The sequence below is a fragment of the Haemaphysalis longicornis genome, unplaced genomic scaffold, assembly GCF_048455015.1.
Source record: "Haemaphysalis longicornis isolate Haplotype H1 unplaced genomic scaffold, Haemaphysalis longicornis Haplotype H1 scaffold_9, whole genome shotgun sequence".
In the NCBI taxonomy this organism is placed as follows: domain Eukaryota; kingdom Metazoa; phylum Arthropoda; class Arachnida; order Ixodida; family Ixodidae; genus Haemaphysalis; species Haemaphysalis longicornis.
The window spans coordinates 90323998-90342572 of record NW_027526460.1 but is presented as its reverse complement, the minus strand read 5'-3'; the positions used below and the strand labels follow the sequence as shown (position 1 = coordinate 90342572).

Genomic DNA, 18575 nt, shown 5'->3' with positions numbered 1-18575 from the left:
ATCACACCAGCTTGCATAGGCCCCTGGTTGATGCATATTCAATTATTTTATCGGGCGACGGAAGGTCTGCTCGAACCTGTCGCAAATGCACTTCTTTGTCTGCAGGTGGAGAACCGGGTTCCCTACCTGCAGAACGAGGAAACCTAATACGCCAAATCTGAAAGGCTCAGGAACCCGAGGCGGCGGCACGCATAAGTGCCGGTTGGCACAAAGCCGCAAAGGTTCGGCGAAAATTGTGCAGCAGTGAACGGTGTTTCACTTGCCCGAGAGGAGAACTAGGCTGCCAGAACGGCGCACCGTTCGATAAATCGGCATTAAAATGTTAATTCGTGACACGTGGAAACGCAAACCCCTATCGAGTTCATCGGCTGCGTGCACTGCACGTAGCTCTTCTCCAGCTCGAAGCAACAGGGGATGAAGTGCGCCCCCTACTCTCCCTTTCCGCAGCCGACTGAGCCCGCAGAGGCAAAGGAGAGAGAGTGGGTCGAGAGAAGGAAGAGGGATATAGAGAGGGGCGACGTAACCATACGAGGAGGCCGGGAAAGCCAGATTCTGGAGCAGGGTGGCGGAGGGATGATGCGCCGCACCAGCAAGAGCCAGCTTCTTCCGAGGGGAGGGGAGAGGACGAGCAGCCCCAAAGTGATCTCGCCGCATCCCGCGGCTCTCCCTCTACGGCCCCGCTCCCCCTCTCTCATCCTACTTTATTTATCGCTGCTTTTGTTTCCGCGGAGACGAAGGGAGCCGACGACGACGACTAGCGGGCGAAGAACTAGCCGCTGGCCGTGCCGCCGACGCCGCTGCCGGCTCTACAACGCCACCCCGAGGCACCCCACTCTTCTACCCTCGACGCGACCGACCTCTGTCGGCAGCACCGCGCGCGCTCCGTAGCTTGGCCCGTTCCTACCCTTTCCCTTGCCACCCTCCCCCAGCCCGCGAGGATCGCCACGCGCGCGACTGCGCGTGCGTGGAAGATTCAGAGCGCTGGGGCCTTGCTCTCTCCGTCTCCATCCGATTCTCTCAATCTCACCTCCACACGCCCCCTCTCCGATGCTCCCGCGGCATCCTCTGGAAAAGAATTCGCCTCCTTGTTCTCTCCTTTCATCCTCTCCATCCTTCATCCGCTGCACTGGTTCTTTCTCCCTCCTCTTCCACATCATTTCTCTCCCTCTTCCTCCACGCTTATTCTCGCGCACCCCTAGCGTTCCGCATCCTCGTGCGCTGCTCCCCCGGAGCGCTTCTGAGCGTGTCTCCTTCTATACGCTTGTGCGGCGGCGGAGCCGGCGCCGATGCTGAGGCGCGTGCTCGGGCGACGAGCAGCGAGCGGACTGACGACGAGACTGGTGCCGGCGGCGCTGAGGCGGGGCGGGGAGGCCCGCCGCCCACGAAACACGGCTGCGGCCGACAAACACGACGACGTGGAAGAGGCTCGTGGCTTCTTGCGTTACCTCTGGCGGCGCACGCGGCAGAAATCTTCCTGGTATGTGCCTATGACCCCCGCTCTGACAAGAGGATGAAAGCCACCTGACTGCGCTGGTTCGCCGACCCCAGTCCATCCGCCTTCTTACCTCTTCCTCGACCATCCAATAGCGTTTCCATCCAGATCTCAATTATCACTCTTCCCCTTTTTCGTTTTCTTCTACCTTTTATACAAATTTCTACAAGTGCCCTCGTTGTAGACACCGGCCCTTCACAAGGCAGAAGACAGGAACTCCCATTTCTCGACGACCAGTGCCCGTTCTTCGTATCGGTGTTTCGAACGGCGTTACGGTCTTTGGGGGATGTCTATTTCTTTACTTTAATTTGCCTTCAAGAAATGCTCCTCCACGTTGTGCGCGCGATGCATAGTGACTTTTATGGCCAAAGAAAACGCGAAGCTGTGTGCGCGTTTCTAAGCGTGTGTGTTTGGTGACGCCTTCCGATGCCAGTGACGTATATTTCTTGACTTCGCTCGAGGACGTCCGCTGAACAAACGGCAACGTGCAACGCCACTGAGGAAGAACCTTGTCAAAAGTTTAGGGGAATCTTCCAAGGGAAAAGATAAAGCACCTTCTTCAACACTGAGCCGCGATAGTACAAAAATATTCACGCGATAGCTGCGAAGCAAGTGAGCGTGTAAAAAAAGAAAAGACGGGAGAGGTTAGAACGCTGTGCACAACAAACAGGGCTTCAGTTCAAAAACAGGCATTGTAAAGGCAGCTGACGACGAATTGGGCAGAAGACCAACCTAATCGCTGAGCTGTTGAAAGTTAGATAAAAAAAGGCTGATCAATTTGGCCGGAAGGAACTTTCAGTTTTATCTAGCGGTGTGCAAGCTAGAAGCCTCGTCCAACGCTAGCTGGAAAGCCCCGAAAACTCGCGTCTCGAATGCTTCCCCGTCTGCGGCGACGCGACGCCGGCGTCGTCGCCTACGCAACCGACTGTCGCCTGGGCCGCGATGAGTGAGCCAAGATCGCTGAGCAGCGGAGCTTCGTCGTCGGTTCCCCGAAAGAAGCGCGACCCGGCCGCAGCTCCAAACGGCGACGCTGTTTCCAGGCTCGACAGCCGTCTCCTTCGGCCGACAGGCGTCATCCTACTCGTAGCGTTCCCTCCCGGCGCAGATGCCTAACGGACCATGACTTGCTGCCACCACATTTGACAAGCCTTCGAAAGGAAGTGTACATACTTGCTCCCTCCGAATAGCAATGCTCCCTTCGCTGTCTGCTTCACTGCGCCGCAACTACTGGTCGCCGCCGAGTTGGACCGGTGATCGGCCACCTTGGCTTTGTGCCGCCTTGTTCTATAGGCTGGCACTCGTGTGGATTGTGACCTGCGCCCTGTTGCCCGAAACGTTGGCCCTGCCTCCCGTCATCAAAGTTGGTAAGTTATGCGACGGTGACCGCAACATTCTTCATGCCAATCAAAATACTCCATCACTATTTCTTTATGTCTGCGTGGTCGAAAAAGCGTCGTTGGGATGCAGTGTGCATCTGTAGTGAACTGAGAGACGCGTAGCCTGGGGGAGGGGGGGAAGGGGCAACCCACGAACTCCAGAGTATCAGTGTGGTGGGATGGCAATACACTCCGGCGAGGCTGTCTGTCTTCACCCCCTCATTGCGGATTCTCATATATATATATATATATATATATATATATATATATATATATATATATATATATATATATATAAATATATAAATATATATGAATATTATATATATATGAATATTAATATATATATATATATATATATATATATATATATATATATATATATATATATATATATATATATATATATATATATATATATATATATATATATATATATATATATACATGCACCGAAGGGTTAGTTATCGTCACACCAGTCGCCTCGCGTTTTTCGTCGTTATTGAATAAATAGGAGATGAAGGTGTTTTAACAATATCTTTGTAAAACCACCGCACTCAACGACACGAAAACACATGCCTTCACTGTTAATCAAATGGTTGCCTAATAGCAGCACTCCTAGACGGTTAACAAGCAGCCCCTTAAGTTTTTCTTATAAGCCTGTGGGCCTTCGACGCTGGGCATACCTGGCTGTTCTTACTTTTCTCCATTCTCTGCTGCTTCCTTCCTTCCTTTCTGCCTTTTTCCCTCCTTCCTAGCTTGCTTCTTTCCTTCCTTCCTTCCTTCCTTCCTTCCTTCCTTCCTTCCTTCCTTCCTTCCTTCCTTCCCTCCTATCTTCCTTCCTTCCTTCCTTCCTTCCTTCCTTCCTTCTTTCCTTCATTCCTTCCTTCCTGTGAGCCTGACTATGGCACCAGAGATTTGATTCTGGGTTGTGTTCTTTCATATCATTAATGCGTACGCAATAACTAAGCTTAACCAGACCCTTCTCATGAGTAACTGGCACGGATGGAAATGGGGGCTAAAACCACGCTCTTTTCATGGCATTGAAAAAAGACGCAGCTTGATCTACCCTCTTTTCCTTTCAAGTGGACCACATAATATAAAACTATATTAAAGCATGCGTACATGTTGAAAGTTTTGTGGACAGAAAAACGGAGTTACGATTGGCCCTGGACATTTCACAAGGACATCCGCGTTTAACGTCCGTAACATCATCCCAACTGTATTATTCATCTGTCTGGAAAATTTATTGCCTAAAACATGCCGAAATAAAGTGCGTATTTTCACCAACTCAAGACGGCTATCAAGAAATGTGCTCCTGGAAGTGCAAGATATTGACGCGCACGGATTTCTGTTGTCTAGCTCCAGACGTCCCCTGCCGACGAAGCTACCGGCCGCACATTAGCAAAGAGCTCTCAGATAGCCATACCTTGTAAACCTTTTCTCGTATTCTGCATTTTCTTTATTTCGAGATATTTTGGTCTGTAGCAGAAATTGCGAGAAATTTCTTAAAGACCCGTTGCTGTCCGGATTCCATAGATTTTCTGTGCATTGGATTTTGAAGAAAGGAGGCATACGTGTCTCTCCTTTTACTTACAGGATCACGCATGCTTCCGGCGAGACGCTTTATTTTAAGCGCGGGCGCGGTTTAGAAGAAACCCTACAAAAGGTTTCCCTGCATCAATTTTAGAGCGACATAATGGCGAATTGAAGGACTTCCTGGTGTTACTGCGCGCGGAAACTGAACTGTTAAGGTAATTGAAAACGTTTCCATACTTTTGAAGGTACGCCCAGTAGTGGTAGCTGCGTAAATGCCACCATACCAAAGATGGTTAAAAAACTGGTAACTAGCTACATTTCAAGCAACCCACGGAAAACGGGAACAAAAAGAATGTTGAACATTTTCGCCCGCACGAAATTTGAAACCCTCTAGAAGAGTTTCTGCTCGATTCATTTAATTAAAACCGTGTGCGTGGGCTGTGCTTGATATCTACCAGCCCGCTAATCTGGTTTTCTTTTTTCTGTCAAACTTTCGAAAGTGCTCGACGCAGATTTTATACACCAAGCGATCGTGTGGGAGGGCAGTACCAAAATGGGAAATTCCAATGGAAAAAACAAAATGCCCTCGGGTTTTCCTCCTAGTTCTTTCATAACATTCCGCGAGTGGGCATAGCCAGTTGGAGACCCATTTCCTCGGTCTGGCCACGGCAGGTCATATTTCTCTTCCCCCGACGTACGGGCGTTGAACTCGAGACGGCCGAGCCGGCCTGCAGTGTTGCCTTCTTTTTCTTTCTAAGGACGCTGTGATTCTCGATCGCAGTTAGTGCAGCATAGAACCTTTTCTTTGAGAAATTAGACTCTCTCAAGGCGGCACTCCCACAGCGCGTCCTCCATCTCATAATTGGTCGCTGTGATGTCATTCATTTAGTTATAAATTATACTGAAGTAAACTTAAGACATGACAGCAAGTCCTACATCTCATAATTGGTTATTCTTATGTGATTCATTTAGTTATAAACTAAATAATAATAGTACCTTAACACATGAAGCGGAATGTGAACTTAAAGTAATCGTTGGTGTTGCTTTCCGTCACAAGGCATTAGAGTTATTCTTGGCGGAAACCTCAATGAAGAATGTGGTGTTACGATGTACTAAGGTGATCTTTAAAGAAACACCTTGGACACCCAATTGTACGTGGATGATTCGCCTCATTTTGGACTTTTTAGTGATTTGGACTTGGTGGCTAAACCAATGACTGAATGGTGATTCGTCCAAGTGATTCAATAACAGGCTGTTCTGTGTACTACGTTGGAAGAGATTGCTCTGGAGAGTCTACATCTGTATCGGTCGATATGCGACAGCTTCTACATCAAAACGACAGCACCACCATCGATGTACCAAAGCAGCATTCTTCGTGATTCCCCAACGTGAATATTATTAACACGGACTATCACGGAAGTGCAGAAAAATTTGCCTTACTGGTTCGATTTAATGCTGTGCAAATATTTCTGGTTGCTTATATGTACCAGAGCAAAAGGAAAGACAGGTTTTTTAGGAAACCTCATGCACTATCACTGCCTCAGAACTGAGCCAGCCCAAGGTTTTAAAAAAGGGTGGTTGCTTTTAAGATAATCAAGCCCATTGCAGCATAACATTACTGGAACACAAGGCAAGTTTACTGTATATAACGAGCACTTCATCCTTTAGGGAACCTGCAGGAGGGTTGCAAGCTGGGCTGGTTGGAAAGACATTCTTGAACAAAACCAGCGCGAACTCAGACAAAAACAAAAAAAGTGCTACACAGCCTCTGGCTGTCCCTGAGTTGCACTTCCTTCGTTTTAGATGCGACTGCATCTCATTCACTCGCCTTGTCCCTCCATACGGCGTTGTTGTTGTCCGTCCACACCCCTCCCCCATTCTCCGCGCCGCGCGAGCTGCGCTCTCCGCCGCTCACCCCCTCTCCTCTCCGATAGCGAACACTCTCTCGCGAGGGTCATTGGATTGGATTCGATTGGATTGGCTTGGCTTGGCTTGGCTTTGCTTGGATTGGATTAGATTTGGATTGGATTGGATTAAAGTGGATTGTGTTGGATTGTGTTGCGTCATAGCCGCGCCACGTTGCGTCATAGCCGCGGCAGGGGGTTCACGGCACGTTTCACGCGATGGGAGAATCAACCTAACGGAAACAACAACGGAACCCCCTATGCGTCGCATCTACACAGGGGTTCCCGCGAGGGGAGGTGGGAGTAATTTTTTGTCTGAGTTCGCGCTGGTTTTATCCAAGAATTTAGGGAACCTACTTAACAGATCAATAGGTGCACTTTTTCACAGAGCAAATAAATTTTTATGCAAAATGAAGTGACCGCTGTCAACTTCGATCCCCTAATAAGCGAACATAATAAACAAGTATCTGGCCATACATTGTTTCTTACTGTGAATAGTCGGTGTTTAAGTCGTAATTACGGCGGGAGTATTTGCTACCGTCACCGCCTGCTCATGGCGCCTTATAGATGTGCTCTATATCGCCGCATGGTTCTCATGTACGAACTCCTGCCTCATGAATCTAGAACCATCCACGCAGGGGACTTGTAACCGTCTTTAGATAAAATTTCACTTGAAGACACACCGTCATTACTAACCCAGAATACCACTGCTCCTCCAAAAACAACTATTGCGACAAATAATAAATGGAAGAGGTATACGCGAGAGCAAATAAACAGTTATGCCCCACGCTAAGCATTTTATTCTGCAGCTCACACGCACGTCCACGCCAATATGTGTTAGACTTTCGTGTTATTCAGAGATAAGAAACAAATATAAACACGTATTGATATTCAGAGCGTGTATGTGCGCAGGCTTACATTCAACTCCTAATATTTTCTTTATTACAGCCTGCCGCCCCAACCGGCCGAGGGAGGCGCTACTATGGTCATGCCTCGAGGAGGCGCGAAGTTGGTGCGGTTCAGAGTAACCGTAGGACAACAAAGTAAAACAATAATGGGTTAAAATGGCGTACACGAAGAGATGTCCGGTATATTGGGGTGTTTTTAGGCGAGAACAGAAATGAACGATGTCTCAGGGAGAAATGCCGTTTCTGGTGGTTAAACACTCTTTGGAAGAGAAAATATTTGTTTTGTTACCTTTTCTATAAAATTAAACATTTTAAGGTGACATTAAGTTCTTATTCTCTTAATTCTGCTGTAGACAATATAACAAATTACCTTGCTTCGTCGGATTTTCAATGGCGACTTTTAAAAGGGAGCAACTATCTGGGCCATCTCACGTTGTGTAGTTACGCACTTCCTGTCACATGGTGAGTGGTTGCAGAGAGGAGCATTTCCAGAAGAGGAATGTTGATCCAGGGAAACTAAAGGGGGTTACGTCTAGCTGCTGCAGTCAGTCAACGCGTAAATGTTGTCCATTCTGAAGAAAAATAGCGCTAAGTTAGCAGAGAGGAAGGAAGGAGTGAGTGAGTAAGGATAGGTGGGTGAGTAAGTGCGCCAGCTAACGAATGGGTGGGTGGGTGGGTGAGTGAATGAGTGAACAAGTGGGTGGGCGAACGAGGGAGGGGGTAAGTGGGTGGGTGAGTGAGAAAGCGCGCCAGTGGGTGAGTGAGTGAGAGACTGGGTGAGTTGGTGGGTGAGTGGGGGTGTGAGTAGATGGGTGAGTGAGTGAGTGAACTGGCGAACGAGTGAGTGGGTAAGTGTGTGAGTGAGTTGGTGAGGGAGTGAGGCAGTTAGTGAGTGGATGAGCGAGTGAGTGAGATGAATCAGCCGAGCTAATACAAAACACCAGCTTTCCGCGAGCATTAATCTAACGAATAACGTCAGCATACAATTCGCCAAAACTAACAAATAGGCGTCACAAAGTGTCAGATCATGGGAATGTAACTTATCAATGAAGAAACGTTTACTAAAACCTAGTGTACTATAGTAGCAACTATCAACCTAAATCAGTAGTATTGTTTCAATCGAAGGATTGATAGATAGCAAGTTTAAAAGTTACCCCCCCAAACCAACAAGAAGCGAGCTTATTTCCGGCAGACCTCACCAGATGGTCCTCTATCGGGTTGCGGTCCGCGGCACAGTAACCGTCCACTCTTTCCCTTCATGATGTTGTGGTTTCCCATCGACGACAGCCGGTGGTTCCGGACGGTCTCTGCGAAGGAGGTTGAACGATCCGAGCCGAACGCATCGACGGTGGAGCATTCCAGCACTTTCTCTCGGGCTCTGTCTACCAGCCTTTTGTTTTCGTTGGCAACAGCCGGGCTAGAAGAAAGCCAGAATATATAAAACCAGCTGAGCACAGTTTTACCGCCGCGAAGCAGAAAATTAACGCCAGATGCTCCCCGCGGACGCCTTCGCTCCGCTTCAAGCGTTTGTTGGGGCGCGTGTCGGGGGGATGTATTGTGCTTTCACCGGCACCTGTCGGCATCCGCCACCGACGACAAATTGAATCAGCGTTTTCAACCTACGCGGGTTCCACTTGACTCTGTTTTCTTCTTTTTCTTCAATACAACGCCCGAATGGTCTTCCTCCGCTACCAACTGCGGGAATTTGCAAGTCGCGCTGTGCTGGTGTCACGAATCCCACTGTTTGTCTCCAAAATACCTCGATCACTGAAGTAAAAAGAAGGGTAAATATTTCAAGAAAACTAAAAATATAGGTGTTGCAGTACGCGTTAAAATCCGGAATAAGCACTGGTTATTAGGATTCAGTTTTCAGCTAGATAGTCTGCTTGCTATGTAAGAGTGCATTTTCTCTAACCAAGAAGCCATGTTTGGGTGAATGAAGAAATGATCCTAAAGCGTTGTTTCAAGCTGCTTGGAACGAAGTCTTATTATTTTCTGTGTGATGAGAAATTCCGGCATGCAACGTATCGAGTAATCAATTGCAAAATAGTGTTTTTTGTTTTTTTTTCTCTTTCTTTTTGTTTTTTGCAGTTGACGTGGCCGAAATGGCGCTAGTCGAAACATGGCGGTAGATAAGCGAATATTTTTTTCTGCTATTATTACCTAAACCAGCTTGCGTGCATGGACATCGGCGCTTGAAGAAAATTTATTGCAGAAAACACACTATTATGAACGCTTTCGCGCAGAAACTTTCAGGCTTTTAATTATAATTTACGTTTTCTGCAAAGTTAAGGTTTCAATGCTGAGGTGCTGAGAACTATTTCCTGATTTTATTTAAAAAAGGGTGCCGATACGGGTTTTTCGGTGTATACCAAAACTTAAAACTTTAAAAACAGCGTTCGGAAAACAAAAAGCAGGACACTGGGCGTTGATTACAATAAATACATGTAGCACACGGTATCGTTCAATAGATACGTTGTTTTTACTCAGCGCCATGTGCCGCCTGGCTGTTTCTATCAGTGTTTCCAAATTTGTGCATCGACCTTTGGCAAAACCTAGCTACATCAATACCGTGCGTACTTTACCTTCCCAATGCGGCTCGTATTGCTCGTGCAGATGTGGCGTACGCTCCTCTGACGTGACAGTTTCAATTTCCCGACGCGTGCTCCCCGGCTCATCCTCCTTTTTTCAGTGCGCCTATTTTCGGTACCTCACAACGGGTTCCGTGAATTACTCAGATGTAAGACTGCGGCGTAAAAGATTGCTTAGCTGCCCCCCTAATTTTTTCGCTTAATCGCCCGCTTTCGTCCAAAATGAGCGTCACTCCTACTGCTGCTGTTTTCGACCAGTGGTTGTCTTCACGTGAAACTTTTTTTTTTCATTTCTTCCAAAAATATTTGCTATTGTTAGGAATCTGGCGCTCTAATATATTGTCGGATTCCAAACCGCTCCCGCTGAGTATTTTTTGTTGTTGTTGCACGCCCGCCCTTAGTTTTAAATTTTCTACACTGGGTTCTCGACAGGATCCGCAAAACCATGTCAAGGACCTGCGAACAAACGTATTTGCTTTCTTGTTTTATGATCACGCTTGTTGCTGGCGTAGTACTGACGACGTTGTGGTTATCACCAGCGTGACAGCGCATTTATGATTCTTTTTTTTTATTCTACAGTATAACTTTATAACAGCACAGAGCAACCTATTCTCGTAAATTATACTGTAGCGCTAATATCCCACGTTCCCTAGGAGCGGACACTGTTCAGTAAAATTCTACTGCGTGGGTGAGCTAACGTTCCATGCACAATTAAGCAGTTATATTTTGGCCATAGATAATTACAGCGCTTTTCGTCAGCCAGATTAGCCGCAGCGCGAATATGGAAGACCCCCTCCCATGTAATTAGGGATGGACTTTGCGTAGCCCTTGGGTGGACGCTACGCTAACGCGATTACTCGCGGTCCGGTGTGCAGGCGTTTGGTACAGCGCAGAGTACGATACGGTTGGCGACGACACGCATTCGATCGGCATACCAAGGGGGCTATCCTCTTATAACCGAGCGGTACGCTACTCTGTGTTTGAATCCCCACGGTAACGAAATTATCACGTTAGGTCAGAGCCTAATTAGGCATGTAACTTGTTAGGCGATTTCAACAAGAAATAGATTTCTAAGCAAACGCTTTTAATGGGACCGGTGGCGTTCTGCAATAAACTAATGCATGCCCCATAGACCAGCTGGTCGACCGTAAAGTTCTGATAAGATCTCAGGACCCACGGCGCGTGCGTCAAACCAGGCTTTTATTATATCCAAATGGTTACTTAAAAATCACGAAAAACGGACAGTTCTAGATAAGGGAGTACACGTATCGATGATGAACAACGATTACAGTAGTACACCTTTATCTCATAACCCCCGTATCGGTATGCGTTTAGATCGTTCGTAGATGCGTTTACTTAGAGCGCGGAAAATGGTCTGATGGATATGTTCTTCCTTCGCGATTTGGTTATTTGAAGGTTTGACGATCGGTCGGACGCGCTTTGAGCGAAGGTGGGACGACTTTTAGCTTTCACACTTCTCTGAACTTTTTAGGAAGGAAGGATAATTTTTTTTCTGTAGCTAATATGAAAATGCTTACTATAGCGACGTCGAATGCGTTCGAAAGTAGCAAGCTGAGCGATCTGAGGAAGATTAACAGCGTTCGGTGATTTCAAATTCCGATCAATTCAGATTACACCTAGTACTGCCGAACCGTTCTACCTTAGAAAGTCTCAAGGGACCGTAGTATTCATGGCAATTAAAAAACAAGAACATATAAGCATTTGTCAACGTTCATTTTTTGTTATTTTTTTCTTTTTGTATACAATTTATTTAGTGATAGCTCACTCGGTAACCACCATGCTTGCAGGGCCTGTGTTATAAAGTTGTCTATCCGCAGAGAAACTGGACATCTTCAGTTGTATATCATCTGTAAAAAGATAAGCTGAATTTGAACTCCAGCGTTCAAGGCCTCGTAGATGGGTTTTACTGCTAACTTATCACACATATACATCATGCCTTATCTGTCTAAAGTAGGTGTCGTTAAGCACTTTTTTATTGTGAAGGAAGTTGTTCAGGACAATAAGCTGAAAGGGATTTCCGAAGCGACAACAATGTAGTCACCTCTAGAAAAATTTAAAAGTATTTGTCGGATAAATTGTCCCGTTTTCTAACCCATTACCAGCTCATCCGGGCTCTTAGATATACAATATACTGTTATAATGGCTTCTAGAAATAAATAAATAAAAGATTGTAAACCATCAGCGTTTCAACTGCACGGACCGATAAACCTGAAACAATTACAAAAGTTGGCGCCACGTGGCAAAATTGTATCACTTATTACGCACATTCAACATTCTCACCAATACATATGTTAAAATACATATTGCGGCGCTCAAGAAAGGCAAGTCTCATTAAAAAAATTCCCCGGAATCGACGACATCTTCAGGCCATTCGTAAGGCAAGCGACGAGACGAAAAGGAGCTCTTCGAGATGTCTGCGGCAATTAAAATTCGGAAAATACTAAAAACTAAATACGGGGTACAAGCTGCTCCCTGAGGTATTTCTTACCACAAATGTTACGTACGAAATGGTTGAATATTTTTTATAGTCGAAGGCGCACAGCTTTTGTCTCGAAATTGGAAGAATACACCATTTTTATGCACGTAACAAAAAACATTAAAGTCGCAGGACTAGACAAAAAACAATAATAAGTAACTTCCTTTATATTGCAGAAAAGAAACCTTTGAAAAAATCGGTAGAGCTGCCACCCAAGAATACATTTTAAAACCACGTCTGAGAGAGCGGCGAGCGCATAATGAATGTAAATTTGCAAGTACAAGTCTGAAAGACATAAAGTAGTTCTAGAACTATTAGCGGCAAAGTCCGACAGCATGACATCTCAGGCGATTGTTTCAAGAACAATGGATCAAGGACTGAGAAATTTTCGACGTGTAACCACTGAATGGCTTGCCCATTTTTTCCCGCCACGTCATTCCACCTTTTTTCACATTTGTCTCCTTGCTTCCACCCATTGATGCGAGTAATTAGCTATCTTTTTTCAAAATCTGTCGCTTTGTGCGGCCACTCTGGGAGTTAAACCTAATGAAGTCCCCTTTCCGAAAATTCACGGTAAATATTTGACTTACATATTATGCCAGGACTTCAGTAATTAGGTAGTGACGTCTTTTTAGGGGCTCGGGATTTGGGCGTCTCATCTCGTCGTCGTCTCATGTCGTCGTAGTATTATGTAGTCACGGAACTACAACACCGGGACATTCGTTTTCCAATGCCTCGCGCTCGAACGTAACGCGTATAAAAGAACCCACCGGGTCATTCGTTTTTCAACGCCTTGCGCTAAGCGTAACATGTACTAAGAGAACACACCTCGCGCTAGAACATTTTATGACCGTGGGAAAACGGATACTAAAAGGACACACATGGGCACTAGTTTTCCAACGGCTCGCGCTAGAACGCTTCGTGCTTCAAAGAAATGAGACTTACAGCAAACCTGTATACCTCTACCTTCCAACGGTTTCATCTGCGTGGTAAAAAACGCCAAGGCTCAAAGAATACACTTATGCACTGCATACTTAGCCTCTCCGCAGGTTTGACCTTAGTGGAAGTGGCCCGGACTTTTTTTCTGTACTGCCTGTTAGAAACTCGTCGGCTCTGCCTCCGCGCAGGGCTGTCTAACAGACAAAGCACGCTTTACAGGATTGTCAATAAATGTTTGTGAATGGAAGGGAAGACGTTTTTCAGGTTGTTTATTTGCGAAGAAAATTAATGTGTAGAATATGCGTTTTGAATATTTAAAATATTTAAAAATTGTTTTGCAAAACATGCCTAAAAATAAAACTTCAAGGCTTCGTCAAGCGCTAGTGTAGGAAAGGTAATGGTAGCAGAGGAGGCGCGAATGATAGTTCCACAGCTGTATTAAAGCCCAATTGTGGAAGCCCAGACTTTGAGAGTTACATTTCAATTTTTTACGCTGAGAGTTTGAAATTGAGTCCAAACTTCCATTTCATGCACGTCACGATGTGATACCTAATGTAGCAGTCACGAAGCCTACATAATGTTTAAATCTGGATGTTTTTTTTTTTTTTTTTCAAAAATGTGAACTAAGCGATCAGTCGTACGTACCGTAACCAAGAACAATAACCGAAAGTCACAGAAGTAAAGCTACAACATGACAAGACATATGATCGGAACTGCGGGCGATGGTAATAAACTCGGCCTCGATTAATCACGGCCGCGCCGTTTACTATCCTGCCCTGCCTTTGGTACGGCACGCCTGAGGTTGCAGGTCACAGTTGTGACAGAGCTGAATGAAGTTGGCAAATGGAAATATAATCTAAATTGCAGATTAACAAACTTTTTATTCACTTGGTGTCGTAAATTTTAATATTGTTTTTTTTTCAGCTGAGCGAGTAAATTTGCAGTAATCTTGTTTTAGTGATCTTGGTTTGCATTTTTTTAAATCTACAGCGGTTTTCCCGAAAACCGCCACACTATCATGACTGAGCAGGTATTTATATCGTGTTAATATTCTTAAGGTTTGACTGCTAACTTCCTATTTTTGGTCTACATGGCAATTTTATGAACAAAGGCAGCATTGTTGTTTTTTCGCAAATAAAACTATAACTCATTTTTGCTTTTTATCGCGCAAACGAACCTGCGTAAGAATGGCCCTTAGCTAAACCCCAACCCCCTTCTATGACAGCGATGCTGTCCATGGTTAGTAGCTAACAGAATATTTCCAGCAACAAAGAGATGTATACAAGAATCGCACGTGAGTGTAGAGCCATCTCGCGGCGCCCACTCAAATCCTTGGGATTCTAAAACTGCGCCCCGACTTCAGGGTATAGAAAAAATTCAGAAAGAAATGGAAAAACTAGGGCATTCATATTTTGTATAAAATGGCTAATGTCATGCTAATGTGTTCAGAGGTGAAACCGGCTATAAGATGGTTGGTGTAAGCTTGGTTTTTTTTAAGCCGGCTTTTTTAAGCCGACAGTGAAGCAAGGACATCTACGGAGGGAGTGGGATTACCGAAAATGGTCTAGCTTCTGTGTTATCGAAAGTATCTTGAAACAAGGTATATGACAATTCACCGCTAAGGAGACTACGATTACTCCGAGTTTAATTTACTTGCCTAATTACCTTACAGTGAAGTTGTACGCGTTACAGAATTACTGTTGGTTGTCAATGCATACCTATCTACGCAGGGAGTAGGGTTATAGAAAACGGCTGACTATTGTCTTACCTTAACTACACTGCAACAAATTATAAGACAATTAACCACTTAGGCGACTCTAGCATTAGGCCCCACCGCTACACTGCTCATCTTTATTCACAACGTGAAGGGGACTGGCTTTTTTTTTTTCTCCGAGAATCTGGTCAAGAGCTCAGACGGTGGTTCTTGTGGACACCGGGAGTCTTGTCCTAAACAACAACAAATTGCGGAACCATGTTCCGTAGATGATCGGTTAGCACCACGGAAATGGGGTCTGGTATTTTTATTGCTTTCAAAAAATGTCCTTTCATTTAAGGGTTGGGGGGCACTTTTATTCTTTTTCCTGGTTTCAACGCCAGATGCTACCGATATGGCTGCCAACAATAAAACGTACGACTCAGGCTTTAAAAAATTATGCACACCCCTGTCTAACGACGATGATGGTTGAACGTGAAGCTTTCTCGTCATGTATTCTTTGGTTGGCCAATCCCATACTGGATATGCACCCGGATCAAAGTTAAAAGTTCAAAGTTCATTTATTCAGCATTGTACTCTCATACGAAGTGGAAATAATAAGGGCAGAAACAAAAAGCTGCTGAGAAGCAACTTGGCAGGGTTTCTGCCCCGTTTTTGACAGCAAAAGAACCTTCACCCATGATCATTCATCCTTCACCTTCACCCATGATCATTCATCACCGTCGTCAGAGAAAGTTGGCTTTCCTCCAGGGCGTATTGGCGTAGAACGGCTCCAGTAAGGACAATAATGTGTCGCTTTAAAATATCGTGTGATAGCCGCGTACAGCCGCCAGCCATAGAAAGGTTCGGGGGTGATGGTAAGTCAGAATATGGCATTGCGCGATCTCCGACCTCAACGTATGACGTATTTCTAGCTGGAACCTACGGAGCTGGTGTTGCCAATAACAGTCATCCTCCTCTCCCACTCGCCTTTTTTGCAGGTATAGTATTAAGTGATTGCTGTATTGAATAAACCATCTATTTCCGTATGATCTGCCATAACAATCACTAGTAGGTATGTTTCGGAGCTCAAATGTTACGCACGCTTCTACACCAGTGAATGTACCATTCAATGCTTACAACTGTCCTGTGAAAAACTGATGCCGCCCACCGAACATCACGAACTCATATGAGCGCCCTTCGACCAAGAATCCTCCTCTCCCAACTCCCCAAAAAAGGCCTCCAGCATTTCATTTTTGAATAAAAGATTGAACAACAACAATTTTACCGGATAAGGTGGGGCTACTGCAAGTGCGTATCTGCAATACTTATAGAAAATATATACCTTCAATATTTAAAGTGGCTTCTGGAGAAAAAATACTGTTTTTCAAATGGCATAAATTGGGCCGGAGCCTATGTTTACTAAGAATTACTTCCATTAAAAGAATGTTCGGGACAAAAATCGCGAACGTCTTCTCCAACCCATTTGGCCAATTTATCGTGCGTTTCTACGCCGCACGCGATTTGAAATTGTGGCAATGCAACTTACATAACCAAAACACCAACTTTCAAATGAGAGTAACTAGAGAATACCACAAAAAGTGATAAAATACTGTTGCCTTCTGTTAAAAAAAGTTTATTTGGGTTGGAGGTTGCGTCAAGTACACTTTAATCGCGTTGTCCGGTGTTATTTAGATCACGCAATCTCGTTCACACGAATACTATGGCGCAAACACCATAACGAAAATAGTACGCACAAAATAATAATAACAATCAGTAATTGTACGTAGCACTACAAGATACTATGCGAACACGTATGACACGATCTTTTGTTGCAAAATTATTGGAAAAAAAAGCAAAGTACCGGCATCGACAAGCCCCCTTACACAGTTAACTAGACGGAACATTTCCTCAGTTCTTTCTTTTTCATATATTTACTGAGTATGTCTTAGCTCTTGGCATTAAATCTGTCTTAAACCTTTTACGGCGTTGTGAAGAAAATTGAAGAAAAAAAACAGCCATTATAGCCTGTCAGATATGAGCGTCTTCTTTAGTGATAAATTCCGCCTGCACGAGTTATCCGCTTCAGCAAGAAATAATCAATCCGCGAAGTGTCTAAATTTCTTTCCGGGCTTGTCAGTTACAACTGCCGAAACAATTCTCACCGCATAAATTGCTGCCCTAACTGTGTCATCACACCTGGCAGAACAGACAATATGCACTACCGTCCCGCTCCGCTTTTACACGACTTTGTTGACAGAAGCTGCAATGCTGGGTTCCCGCAACAACGTTTCCTTATATTTCGCATTCTTGCCTTGCACCCTATACATACAAAGAAACTCTTTCAAGCCATAGGCATAAAAGATAGCCCTTGCATTTTGAGCCTTATCGCCTCAGCTAACGCTTTTACGCTGGCTGCACGCATCTAAACCTAAAAAAAAAAAAAAAACATTCCATCCTCTGTAACCATCGCATAAATACAATAGCTTCAATCTATGTAAAACGACGCATAGAAAACATTATTAAAGGATACATCTCCGGCCCGTACTTTTTATATTCCTTTTGCATCTTTTATTCGCTCGAAAAAAAGCGGGAAATTTATGCTGAAAGACCTCCTCGCAATCCTGTTCGGATCTCCTTCGCAAGCTCGCCGTGTTTCGTAGGGGACGGAAGCTCTCGCTTATCGCGTCGTCCTGGGCGCTCCTGCTTGCTCCCATTTCTCGGGGAGGCTGAGGGGAGTTCTTTATACCTCTTTTTGGAACCAAAAGAAAAGGATTGTCAACAGTAGCAACGGTTGTGTGGGGGAGCCCTAACTCCAGTCTGGGTTACCGCCAACACCGTTCGTCTTCCGTTGTGGCGCCACCGACACCACCTCCTCCCCCCCCTTTTCTTCCTCTTCCATCTTCCTTTCGCATCCGCTTTCATCCAGATCTTCTTTTTTGGAGTCTGCCTATTTCCCAAGAGGAGAAGGATCGGCGGCGGAAGCCATCCCACAGGTGTCCGCGCCCTGGGCTTAGCCGATTGGGTTCCATCCGCTGGGCGATAGATATATCCGTTGGGCCATGCGCGCGCCGCTCTTCCCTTTGGGTGGCTTCATGCATAACGTGCCAGGCCAATTTTTGGCTCCGCAGTTTACTTACCTCGTGTGCGATCTATATGCAATGCGGTCCTTTTTTTCCTTTAAAACTGTCTCGTTTCCTTCTCCTTTGCTCTTTCTCTCCTGCCTATCGATTATGCTGCTTCTTTTCACTCTCAACTTTCTTCTTACTGTTAACTCATTCTAACTTTAGTTTGTTCAGCTCCTTTTATTAGCTTTATTTCTTCAGGGCACAGCCTCGCGATTTCTCAGGAGGATATTTTAAGCCGTTCGCCAGATATCCGCCGCTGCGCGCTAGCCGTTTTGTTTCTCCAACGCCGGCGTTTTCGCTTATTTTAATGTCTTCCCTGTTCCCTATTTTCGTGCGTTTAGAAACTGCTCCTTTACATTTGTTGCCGCCAAACAAAATCTTGCCAATACAAAACGTAGCGTCAGCGTGGCTCTTTTCAATCAAATCTTGGTAAGACTTCCCTTGTAATATTTTGTAGCATGCATAAAAAAACTTACTGGAACATCTCGTTTAACACAGCGTCTTCAAG

At 45.2% G+C, this 18575-nt stretch overlaps 1 protein-coding gene across 1 annotated transcript in view; it reads left to right on the top strand.

Annotated features, from left to right (window-relative positions):
* Positions 1-1219: 1219 nt before the first annotated feature.
* Positions 1220-18575, top strand: part of LOC144152905 (glutamate receptor ionotropic, kainate 2-like) — a 397026-nt gene continuing 379670 nt past the window's right edge. Inside the window, exon 1 of the mRNA XM_077684459.1 lies at positions 1220-2856. Coding sequence (XP_077540585.1) covers positions 2682-2856 — 175 coding nt within the window. The 5' untranslated portion in view covers positions 1220-2681. The remainder of the gene's footprint in view (positions 2857-18575) is intronic.